Source organism: Heterocephalus glaber, unplaced genomic scaffold (genome assembly GCF_053883595.1).
Source record: "Heterocephalus glaber isolate CG9 unplaced genomic scaffold, H.glaber_assembly_v1.0 deba00001447, whole genome shotgun sequence".
Lineage (NCBI taxonomy): Eukaryota > Metazoa > Chordata > Mammalia > Rodentia > Bathyergidae > Heterocephalus > Heterocephalus glaber.
Window position 1 is genome coordinate 7,338,537 of NW_028258299.1, and position 12,360 is coordinate 7,350,896.

Below are 12,360 nucleotides of genomic sequence, written 5' to 3' on the forward strand. Positions count from 1 at the left end.
GATTGTGACAGGGGTGGCACTCTGCTAGAGAAGCAACCTTCCCAGGTTCACCTGGTTGTACCTGTCCCTCGGAGAGACACCCCAGCCAGCCCTTGGGGCACTTTATTAAAACAACTCACAGTATTTGAGACAGACCGTGTCGGCCGGTTGAGCCCCAAGAGATGGGAAATTGAGGTCCCAGCATCCCTCTCTGCCCTCCTGGAGATGCCTCCTCCATGAAACCAAGTGGACTTGGGCAGCCCTAGCTGGAGGGTGGCACCTGCACAGGGGCAGTAAGAGCACTTGGAGGCAGGGCCCACACCGCTGTCGCAGCTGGGTCCCCAGAGTCCGACAGTCGTGGCATCAGTGGGTGCAGGCTCATCCTCAGCTGCTTTTATGAGCTCGCTCTTCCACGTAGAGCTGCATCTAATAGAAAGAAAGTGCTGCAGTGAGGGGGACCACCCAGGGCTGCTGGCAGACAGATCGCTACCAAAAGTCGGCAAAGCCAGGATGGAGGGGAAGGGAGAGATGGGGGGAGCCTCACGCCAGGCATCCCTAACCCTGTCCCCTAAGCCTTGAATGGCAAGCCTTCTGGCCAGGCCTCAGCTCTGGGCCCCACCTCCTAAGCATCTCCTAAATAAACCTTCTTTGGTCCCCTGCAGCTCACCTTTAAAATGTCTGATGTCATGGTTTTTAGGGGTATCAGCCGGGGATCGTGCATGTGGACGTCCTGCTCATCTGCCAGGATCCAGGGGAAGTCCTAGGGAGGGGATCATAGTGAGGGCATGCTTGGCTGTCCCTCTCCTCCAGAGCTAGGGTCCTTAGAATCCCCAGGGAGCTGCCTGCAATGCAGCTTCACAGGTGCCTCCACCAGGGTGGCCAGGAACCTAAGTGATGTAACAGCCCCCAGCACCCATCCAGAAGCTGCTGGGCAAGGACCCCTCCCTTGAAAACCCCACTTGGGAAGAACCAGGATGAGCTGGCAGCTCACATGTGGCTCCATCTGGGCTCCTCCAAGCTCTAGGTAACCAGAGGGAACAATGACCAGGAGAGTGTCCACGTGGTTGACCCACAGAAACTGTCGGGTGCAAGGTACTAATGTAAGCAGCACACAAGGACACTGGCCATTGGTGATACCCTACCCACCTGGAACTGTGGCCCTCAACCGCTTCCCTGGCCACCCATAGAGCAGTCTCATCTCACCTTGATGACCTGGATCTTCTCCATGTTTCTAGTGGCAGCTTCTCTCGTGTGTACCAGGACGGTGAAGGTACAGCCTGGAGAGGCGGAAATGGGGTCAATCAAGGCCAGGCTCCCCCAGGCCTGCATTGGGCTGGCCTCTTCCCTTGTGCTCACTGCCTTGGCAGCCTTGTAGTGCAACGTCTTTCTAGCCAAGTGCTGGGAAAAGACACAGGCAGCAGGAAACTGAAGCCAGGGGGACTCTAGTAGGCTGCCTAGAGTAGGTGGTTCTGAGGGGCAGGAAGGGAGAGACACTTGGCACAGCCCAAGGCAATTATATGTGAAGGAGAGTGCGCACACCTGGGGGATTGTGGTCCAGGACAGCATCACACACGCTGATCTTCAGGATGAAGGCTCGGAGCAGCTGCTCCACATGGGAGAGCAAGGAGTCAGAACTGGGGACAAGAAAGGAGATCTCCATCTTGCAGGTTCCCCTGGCCCCCGGCAGGCACCCCCACCCTGCCAAAGCTGACCTAGGGCCCTGCAGTGCCTCTGAGGGTGCTGGCCATCCCAGCCCAGATACACAATGGAGGAAGGCACAGCGGGCCTAGGAGGTTCTATGTGCAGCTGAGGGAGAGAAGCAGGACATAGCCCAAGCCTCTTCACATACCAGGAGGCCACACAGCCAGTGGGAACAGGTTGGTGCCAGATTCTAGTGCACTGGCCTCATAAGAAGTGGACAGCTGGCCAACACCCATGTACCAGGGTCAGCTTCTATTGTACCATGGACTGGACACCTGTTCCCTGCTCTGCCACCACTGGGGTAACACTGGATGGCACCGTCATTCCTCTGGACCATGGTTTCTCCTTCTATATAACATGGGGCTGGGCTAGTATTGACCAATGTCAAGATGCTTTGTTGTACCCAGGAAGGTGTCTATATGTCACCTGTGTGCCATCCACAGCAGTGTGGCCAGCCAGGACTCAGCCATAAATGCCACAGTTAGTCATCTCTCCTCCTGGCCCCTTAAAGTTAAGGGCTCTTTAGCAGCAGGGGTCACACTAGAGAGCACACACCAACCAGCAGATTCCACCAGCCAGCTCACCTGATGGACAGCAAGGGAGGCTGAGTGATCTCAAAGACAAACTTCTCCACAGGTCGATGCTCTTTATCTAAAATCACCACCACCACTTTCTCCACATCGTTCTGCAAAGACAGGAGTCCCCTTTCCAGCCAGAGCCATGTGACCCACAGTCGTACCCCACCCCTCCCAGCCCTCAGCTGCCTGAGACCCAGAGATCGGGTTGGAGGGGTTGGAGTCAGCACCTTTGGACTGAGTGGTCCAGGCTGGGAGGAGAGGATGGCTGGCTCCCATCCAGGCCCCAGGACAGCAGCAGGGGAAACTGTGATGGCCCAGCCAGGACAGAACTATAGGTAGGGGGCAGACATGGGAAAATTCTGGAACCCTCTGGGCAGCCCCCACTCAGAATCACCCCACTTATCTGGGAGCTCCCCCAAATATGGCCCACCTGATGGGCGGGGGGGTCTCCAGAGTGCGGGCTTCTGGGTGTTAGAGTCTGGGCGACTCCAAGAGGCCCAGCATCACCCATCCCAGAGTGGACCCACAGGCACAGAGGAACAGATTGGGGGTGACATGGCTAGAAGGCCCTGGTACCCCTCACCTTCTCCAGGAGTGGCTTGACGCAGTGCAGCGTGTCCTGGATGTACTGATTCAGCTCCGGATGGCAGGACATCTGTCACAACCACATGGCATTGAGGCCGGAAGCACAGACAGGGAATCCATCAACACCCTCTGTCATCACTTACCTTTGGACAGAAGCCGAGCAGCTCTACCTAGAGCATGCTGCCCAGGGACCCCCTTTTCCATCAGGGGGCTAAGAATTGTGAATTTATCCCCATGATGGAGAGAAATTCAAAGTCAAAATTTCAACTTCAACCTTAGCATTTAATATAGCATTAGGGGCTCCCACTGTCAGGTCCATGGGCTCCCCAAGTCTGAAAAGTCCCACAGTTGTACACAAAGTTGTACGTATGGGATGCACATGGGCTATGAGAAAGGATCTCAGAAATTTAATCACAGTTCAAAAATTAAGCACTTATAATGCTGTGTGGTCTCAGGCAAATTACTTAACCCTTCTGGGCTTCAATTATTTCATCTGTGAAGATCTCATAAAGACAAAGGATTCAATGAGATAAGTAAATAGTACAGGGTGGATCCTCAATAGATGTAAATCCGTGTTTCCTTTTCCCTAAGTATTCTTTAAACTACTACGACCTTCCAGGATTCATTTACTCTGTTTACTGAGTGCCTTCTTTTTGTTGTTGTTGTTGGTACGGGGATCCAACTAGGGACCTTGTGCTTGCAAGGCAGGCGGAACCACTAACATAAAACCCTGGCCTTTGTCTGCCTTTTAACCATAGGCCCCCATCTAGATCAGATAAGGGGAAAGAGAAAGTGCTGGAAATTTGCGGGAATCCTCTCCTGCAGTTAATTTCCGAGGTGCAGAAGCTCTTAAAATACTGCCATGCCCTCGAGTCCTGGGTCTCTAACTACTGGTCAGGGGATTCCCTTTTGTTAGGAGGTGTGGGAGGATGCCGGGCCCTCTGGCTGCTGGGAAATGAGAGGGCCTGAAAGTGCAAACTTTAAAAAAATCCGCCTTTTACTCATACTGAGGTTCTGGGGCGCGCACTGGCCCCAACCTGGCGCCCCAGACCCCACAGGGCGTTGAGGCCCACAACCGGGCCAGGTGGGACTCACCTGCACCGGCACATTGTACTTCTTGCGCTTCTGGAAGATGCCCACCGGGTAGACCTCACGTACGTACAGAATCAGGTGCACGGCCACCTCCAGGAACTCGCAGAGCACGTCGGCCACCACTGCAAAGGGCAGACACGGTGCTCGGAACCCCCACCCCACGCGCACCCCTGCCCGCAGGCGCAGCCTCCCTACCTTGGCCAAAGTTGAGGTCCTGTCGCGTAAGCGTGGTCATCCTGGCTGCCGTGACCTGGGGGCGGGGGCCGGGTGGTTCGCCTCGGTGTGGGGAGGCCGAAGCAGGGCGCCCCCTCTGCCCGGATCAGGACAGCTGCGAAAGAGCCCCCACATAGGTGTCACGGCCTGGGGGCACCGCCGCGCCCCGATCGGCCTCGGTCTACCCGGACGGGGTGCAGGGAAACGCAGCTGTGCGAGCAAACTGCGCGGGGCCGGAGGAAAACACCTGGAGGCGCAGGGCCCGGAGCGCAAAGCCGGACACCGGGAAGGCGAAGCCCGGCGGGGGGGGGGGGGGGTCCCACCTCCTACCCGGCCAGATCCCTCCCCTGAGGGAATCCCGCCCCTCTCCGCTACCTCGCCCTACGTCCCCGCCTGGGTTTGGGTCCGAGCCCCGGGACCGCCGAACCGATCACTCCCGCCTAGCGCTCAATCAACGCGCCGCCTCGGCGCCGCTCCGTGACGTCCGCGGCGCTGGGCGTGTCCTAGCGCCGCCGTTAGCCACGCCCACCCCTGAGCCACCCAACCCGGTCCTCAGTGGGCGGAGCCTAATGCTAGACGGGGAGGAGGCAGCTACTAAGCAGGAACAGGAGGAAGCGGGGGCGGGGCCGCAGCGGGGCGGGGCCAGCCCTGGTTGACTGCTACCCCAAAGCCCTTACATGGGCTGAGACCTCCCTTGCACTTCACCTGGACGCGCCAAAGGACTACTGGGCGTCCACGCAGCATCGCTATGCCTTTTCCCCTCCACTGCGTCTCTCGCTTTAGGAGGCGCTGGAAGGGGGTGGGAGTAGCGGTGAGCAACCTGTGCAGGGCACAGCTGGGGATTCAGGGCAGCGACCCCTGCTGACATCCTCAGACACTTCTCTGCTCCGCCGAAGGGGAACCCGACGGTTTGGGGGAGGGGCCGGGGGAGGGGCCAGGGGAGGACGGGAGGTACCCTTGGGTCGCTCCCACCCCCAACCCTACTCCGAACCAAGAGTCGCTAGACTGGACCGCCCAAGAGTAAAACTTCCCTGGTTCAAATCATGCGTGGGGTATGTACCATGTACGGGTGCAAATTTCCAATGATGAGTGTTATTATGTATGCCTAACTCGTACCAAGGATTTAGCTCAGCGGCGCCACCCCTGCCTTACAAGCACAAGGTTCTAAGTTCGAGTCCCGGTACCGGAAAAAAAAAAAGGGTGTGGTGGCACACGCCTGTAATCTCAGCACTCGCGAGCCTGAGGTCAAAGAATGGTGGCGACTTGGAGGTCAGCCCGAACTACACTGGGTGACCCTGTCTCAAAAAAGAAACCAAAACAAAAAACTTCCCCTCTTCCTAGTGCTAGGCACTGGACTGTGTCCGTGAGTTACCTCGGTAAATCCTCAGGTTAATTTACCACACGAAAGTGGCTACAATTGCCCTCCTTTCGAAGAACCAAATGAAGAAACCTACCCGAGACTGTCTAGAAGAGTCAGAAAGGCCCTCCAAGATAATAATAATATTAATATTAAAATAATTACTACCCTGGGTGGAGGACTTAGTAAAGTCAAACTCTGATTTCCTTCATTCTTACACTAGCCTTAGGAACTAAGTATCCATTTTACAGCCCTGCTTTATAGATGTAAAACAGGCCCAGAGATGTTCCCATGCTCACTAAAGTCACACACGTGGATACAAACCCAGCTCCTAGGCCTATTCAGACATGGGGGTTTCCGTTTATTTATTGCCCCCCATATTTGACAGATGGGAGATCTAAGATCAGAGGAGCGGGTGTGAAGTCATGCCAGCAAGTCAGGACCAGAAGGCTTTGTCTCTGAGCTCCAGGGACCTGAGAGCTCGTTAAGAGTCCCGTTTGTCTGTTTGTACACAGATGCAGCCAGGAATGTGGACCGTTTGTAGCTCATTATTGGACCTGCAGCCTCCCTTCTCTCACACGCCTTCAAAACTACATCTCCACACTTCTAATGGGAAGGGAATAAGTAACCTGGCCAACAAAGCCAGGAATGTCCTGGGGTATTTCTCAAAATGCAGGAAATCTGCATGGCCTCCCCAGGGAGCCTATTAAACCCAAGGCTGGCCCTACCAGATCAGAGTGCGCAGCAGGGCACTGGTCCTTTAACAAGCTCCCCAGGGGCCTGGATGCCCAAGAAAGTGTGGGAATCGCCACAGCAGTTTGCATTTTGCCACATTGCAATGTTAACCCTGAAGGGATGCTGGTTTTGTTTCAGAAATGGATGCAATTAATTGAAGGTCTGCTGGCAGCACATTTGGGGCACTGCGGCCTTTCTCCAGACTTGGGGACCCTATCCACATCAGGCCCTGTAGAGCCCCATTATCACACAGAGCCAGCTAACAGCTCTGTGGTCTGCAGACCTGGGCTCCTAGGAACTTCCTTTCTAATGGCGCGTGCTGGGTTACTGGGGAAAGTGAAAGTCCTTCGCTCCCTCTGGAGGCTGCAGGAGCAGTGGCAGTCTGGGGTATGGGGAGGGGGGCAAATCCTGGGGGGAGGGGAAGTGCAAAGGCAGAGGGGCCAGGGAGGGGGGCTCTGCATACGGCTCAGCGACATCTGGTTTTTCATATCTTAATCGCATCAGCGTGATGGATGGCCGTGGGACCCAGATTCCATGATGGGGTTAATTTATTATATTGTTGAATTCCCATTTCCTGGGAGGCTGTTTTTCAAAGTTATTTGCATGTCTCCACCATACTGACAATATGTAGGAGGCTGGCAGGGAGGGAAGGATGCATGTGAAGGAGGAGAGAGCTTATTTGCCAACTGGATCAGGTCCCTGAGGGCCTGCAATGGGGAAGGAGGGACGATCACTCCCACGAGACACTGAAACGGAAAAGACAGAAGGCAGCTGTAAGAAAGTGAGCGAGCAGCAGCCCAGCTCGGGCATGGGGGCGTCGGGGTCTGCTGAGCAAACCCACAATGAGAGAACTGGGTAAAACAACGGGAGCGAAGTGAAGGAGCCAGACCCCTAAGATGCTTCTCCAGCCCCCTTCCTGCTTAGGGTCCCCAGGATACCAAAACCCACGGGGCTGGGAGGGGGACCAGAGGGAGTGAGCCACACAGCCTGGTGACAATCCCATGAGACCCGGATGCTCCAGGGCCCAGCCAGTTGGAACTCCCACAAAAAGGGCCCAAGCCTCCTTCATTCTTTGAGCTCAGCAATCACCGGTGCCCGGGCAAACTCAGGTGCTCAGAGAGGTTATGTTAGATGAGTGAATGAAAGCTCGACGGAGGAAGAAGCTGAAGGCAGCTATGGCTTACTGTCACTTGCCCAACTTGAACTCCAGCTGGGTCTGCACAGGATCAAAGACATCCCCTTTCCATGCCTGCACAGTAGGTGGTTGTTGGCAGAGAAGAGCTGTTTTCAGAAGCAAATCAAAGGCCAGGCATGGTGGTGCATGCCTGTTATCCCAGCACTCTGGGAGGCTGAGGCAGGAGGAGCCCAAGTTTGAGTCCAGCCTGGGCAGCTTATGGACTTAGTGAGACCCCCGTCTCAAATAAAATAAAATAAATTCTAAAGGGATAGAGATTTAGCTCACTAGGAAGGAACTGGGTTCAACCCCAAGTGCCGTTAGGAAAGAAACAAAACCAGACTGTGGAATGGTCCCTATGGTGCCCCACACTCAGCTGCTTCCCTCCCCAGCATGGTCCTTTAAGCAGCTGAGAGCCTCTTCCCTCACTGAACCTCGGTTTTCTCACCTGTAAAATGGAATAATGGGTCCAATTTCATAGAGATGAGTAATGACATCATCTTTGAAAATATAAAGTACATAAGACCTGCCACTAATTGTTGTTGTGACAATGCTACATACACTATTTTTTTTTTTTCGGTACCGGGGATCGAACTCAGGACCTTGCACTTTCGAGGCAGGCAGCAGAATCACTGAGCTAAATCCCCGGCCCTACATACACTATTTAAGCCCCCAGAGCAGCCAGTCTGAACAAGGCCACTTCGCAAAATCCCATTCAAACCATGCTTGGCTGCAGCCCCTTCACCACTTCCATTTCCCAAGGCAGCCCCCCAGGAATGGCGCGCATCTCCAGTTGCCTAAGGAAGAAAGGCAGCACCCATCCCCGCACCTGGCTTCCTAGCATGGGGCCTGCACAACCACCCTGATCCTGAGGTCCACTGCTGACCTCGGACCCAAGCTGTCGGATCCTCTGAAGCCAACCTGAACCACAAGGACCTCTGACTCAGCTCAACTGCCACTTTTTTTGGGGGGGGCGGGGGTTGAGACAAGTTCTCACTTTGTAGTTCAGGCTGGCCTTGAACTCACTGTATAGCCCAAGCTGGTCTGGAATTTGGGGGTGATCCTCCTACTTCAGCCTTCTGACTGCTGGGATTACAGGCAGCACCACAACCAGCTTTCAATTGTCACTTTTTAGGGCCGGGGATTTAGCTCAGTGGTTCCACCGCCTGCCTCGAAAGCACAAGGCCCCGAGTTCGATCCCTGGTACAAAAAAAATTCAACTGTCACTTTTTTAAAAAGCTTCTTTCCTGTTGCCAGACTTGGCGGTGCACGCATGCCCATAATCCCAGCACTCAGGATGCTGAGGCAGGAGGATGCTCACGAGTTCAAGGCTAGTTTGGGCTACACTGTGAGTTCAAGACCAGCCTGAACTACATCGTGAGATCTTGTCTCAAAAAAAAAAAAAAAAAAAAAATGCATAGGCCAGGGATTTAGCTCAGCGGCACTGAGGCTTCTTCCCAAGTGCAAGGTCCTGAGGTCCTGAGTTCGATCCAAGATACCAAAAAAAGGCATTAAAAAAAAAAAGATCTTATTGAGATATCATTCATAAACCATAAAGTCCATGCCTTTATTGTGGGCAATGCAGTAATTTTTACTACAGCCACAAAATCATGCATCCCTCACCACTAATTCCAAACAGCCACACCACTCCAGAAAGAAAAACCCTAAACTCACTAGCAGCCACTCCACTGTCCCCTTCCCCTGGCCCCTGGCAACCACCAATTCTTTCTGCTTCTGGTCGTGCCTGTTCTGAACTCATCATACAAATGTAACCACATGATCCTGTCCTTTTTCGCTGCTTGTTTCACATAGCATAATGTGTTCAAGGTCCCTTGGGGTTGTGGCATATACTGTATTTCATTCCTCTTTATGGCCCCAAAATACCCTTTTGTGGAGCTCTCCCACATGTGTTTATCCTCTCTCCTGTTGGCCATTCAACTCTCCCATTTCACAGATGAGGACGTCAAGGCCCAAAGTCACCATAACTGGATGGGACAGGAGCCCGGCCTCTCCTGACATCCTAGCATCTACCTTTCCCCACTGGGTCACTCTGAAAGAACCCAGAACACAGAATCCAAACTTGTCAAAAGATCACCCAACTGGACCACAGCCATGGCAGTCCCTGAACCAGAGTCCTCGGAGTTTATCTCCTGGGTTTTTGGTTTTGGTTGTTTTGCTTTGTTTGCCCAGGCTGAGCTCACACTTCCCATCCTCCTGCCTCAGCCTCCCAGAGTCCTAGGACTATAGGCATGCACCACCACGCCCACACTTTCTGGGTTTTTTGTTTTGTTCTGTTTTGGTTTTTCAGTTTTTTGAGACAGGGTCTTGCTATGTAGCCCAGGCTGGCCTTGAAATCATGGCAATCCTCCTGTCTCAGCCTCCAGCATGCTAGGATTGCAGGTGTATGCCATCACTCCCACCCTTTTTTGGTTCTTGAATTCCAGGCCATATTTTTGTCCTTGATGGGGAGAAACACATCCCCCTCCCCGCTGCTCCCATTAGGGTTTAGATCTATTGTGGTTGGGCAGATAGAAACTGATTGAACATGGGGATAGAAACACGGGGGGACCACACTCATTGCTGGGGTGACGTGGGCCCTGGTCTGAAGAGGCGAGTCCTTGGGGACCTGACCAGGAAGGGTCTGTCTCCCTCCTGGCTCCTCCCTTCACTTCCTGCTGCCTGGAACGAGCTACTGTCCACCCTCCGTGGTCCTCCCTCTGCCGGGCCCTTCCATTCCTACCACTTCTGCCCTGGAGCCAGCTGACAATGGCCTGAAATCGAGAGCCAAAATACTCCTGTCCTCCTGTAAGCTGTGGGTGTCAGGCATTCAGTCCCACAATGGGGAGATGACCAGGACTCCCCCTCCCAGGCCTAGCCCACAGTCACCTTTTCCTGCCACAGTCCCTAAGCAGTCTCTCTGATTTTTTGTTTGTCTGTTTGTTTGTTTTGGTACCGGGGATAGAACTCGGGTCCTTGAGCTTGCAAGGCGAGCAACGGAACCACTGAGGTAAATCCCTGGCCCTCCCTGATTTTTCTGTTGTCTCAGCTCCACCACTACCTATTCTACAGCTTAGGAATCAGAGGGAATCTGTTCAAACCCTAGTTCCATCTCTGCTCTGCCCACAGCCTTCCAGTGGCTCCCAGTCCTGACCAAGAACCCAAAGCCCTTACCATGCCCTCTGCAGCCAAAGGAGCTTTGAGCTCCTATGCCTACTCCTCTCCTGTCGTGCGCTGTTACAGCCTCACACACCAAGCACTCTCCTGCCTCAGGACCTTTGCACTGGCTCTTCCCTTTAACTGCATCATTCTCCCCACAGTCAATACCATTAAAACAGCCACAAAACTCTGTCCCACGAAAGAGCCCATCCTCAAGTTCTCACACAAAGCCGGATCTCTTCCCCTGGATGCTATCTGTCCTGAATGTGCTTTATTTTTCTGCATAGCATTAATCACTGCCAGCCTTAAATTGGTTAACCTGCTATCTTCTGTCTCCTTCACTAGAACTTAAGCTCCCTAGAGCAGGAGTCCGTGCTTTTTGCTCCGGCAGCACATAGTAGGTGTTCAGTGGGGATTCATGGAAAGAGATTTGAACTTTCCAGTACATAACCAGCAGTCTTCACCACACCAGGCTGGTGCCCACCATGCTAATCTTACCATAACAGCAGCTAATTTCTCTGGAGCGCTCCCATCATCTCTGACCCAGGCCACTGCCTTTAATGCTGTGAGCCTGGGGGTGCGGGATGATGGTCAGCTCAGAGAGGTCAAGCAACCTGTCAAGGCCACACAGGATGGACGGCACCAGAGGGGCAATTCGGGCCATTCGCCTGACTGCAGGGCAGTGCTCTCCATCCTCTGAGCCATGTGCCCCAGAAAGAAAAACTACTCGCAGTGGAAGCTGCCCGGGGAGCTCTGGGAGCCAGGCACGACCGCGGCCTCCCACGTGCCGGCGTCCCGCCCCACTGCGCTTTGATCTCGGCGGTGCCGGTGGCCCCGCTGACCCGCTCGTGAGTTATGGGGGCCGCGGGACCCATAACTCAGCATTCCTGGACTCCCGGGGTCGTCAGGACGCAGCGCCCCGCGTGGTGATGGATGAGCCTGCCCCACAGCGCTGGCTTTGTGGAGACTGCGCGGGGCTGAGCTCCGGGCCGGCTTTGGACGGGGCGTGGCAGCAGGCGCGCGCGTGTGTGTGCGTGTGTGTGTGTTTGTGTGTGTGCGTGCGTGTGCGTGCGCGAGCGTGTGTTGGGGTTGTTGTCTTTCTCCCTTCCCAGTGGGGGCAGGGAGGGGCTGCCGCAGGTGCGCTGTCGGCGGCCAGGTGAGGCAGTGGCGCTTTGGAGACTCCCGTACACCCACACCCGAGAGCGATTTCTCGGAGAGTCACCCCCACTCGGCGCACTTTCCGAGGCTACAAAAGCCCGGCCGCTCCCCGCCCCGGGCATTTCTTCCATCCCATTTGACAGCCTAGGCGGAATAATCCTTTGGGGGGCCAGCCGGCCCCCGCCCGGCTCAGGCCCCGTCTGAGCGCGCAGCCTCGATCCATTGTTGGGGTCCGCCAGGGGCCCCCCGCCGCGGCCCTTTGTCGCGCGCTCCCGCCCCGCTCCAGATGTGCACCCCGCGCGCCCCGCCCGTCCCGCGCTCCCGGGCCCCGCCGACGCGGCTCGTACGCACCGCAACGGGAGCAGGGGCCGCCTTGCCCGGTGCCCACAGGCCGCGGGGCTGCGCCCGCCTTTGTCTGCCTCCTTTGTCTGTCCCGCGCCCTCGCGGCAGCGGCGGCGGCTGAGCCTCTGGGGAACCGGCCCCGAAAGCCGAGCGCAGCTGGCGAGGGCGCGCGGCCTGGGAGCGCGCGAGGCCCGGCCCGGCCGGAGCTGCCCCTCGGCGGGGGCAGTGAGCCCACGGCCCGGCGCCCCTCCTCTGCCCCGCCTCCGCCCCTCCCCGTGCCCGCCCCCTTC

At 55.6% G+C, this 12,360-nt stretch overlaps 1 protein-coding gene across 4 annotated transcripts; it reads right to left on the reverse strand.

Moving 5' to 3' along the window:
* Positions 1 to 51: 51 nt before the first annotated feature.
* Mad2l2 (mitotic arrest deficient 2 like 2) lies at positions 52 to 12,321 on the reverse strand. Of its 4 annotated transcripts, none has more exons than XM_087214643.1 (10): positions 12,080 to 12,232; positions 4,131 to 4,263; positions 3,939 to 4,057; positions 2,842 to 2,913; positions 2,486 to 2,587; positions 2,265 to 2,365; positions 1,519 to 1,613; positions 1,183 to 1,256; positions 647 to 739; positions 52 to 405 (listed from the first exon to the last, which is right to left on the reverse strand). In XM_087214643.1, the coding sequence occupies exons 2-10, from the start codon at positions 4,168 to 4,170 to the stop codon at positions 364 to 366; spliced, it is 738 nt and encodes a 245-aa protein (XP_087070769.1). In that variant the 5' UTR covers positions 4,171 to 4,263; positions 12,080 to 12,232; the 3' UTR covers positions 52 to 363. The 4 variants fall into 4 exon arrangements, with proteins under 4 accessions (XP_087070769.1, XP_021099028.1, XP_087070770.1 ...); XM_021243369.2 differs by lacking the exon at positions 12,080 to 12,232 and adding an exon at positions 4,524 to 4,656; XM_087214644.1 differs by lacking the exon at positions 2,486 to 2,587 and having other exon boundaries at positions 12,080 to 12,321.
* Between the last annotated feature and the right edge of the window lie 39 nt (positions 12,322 to 12,360).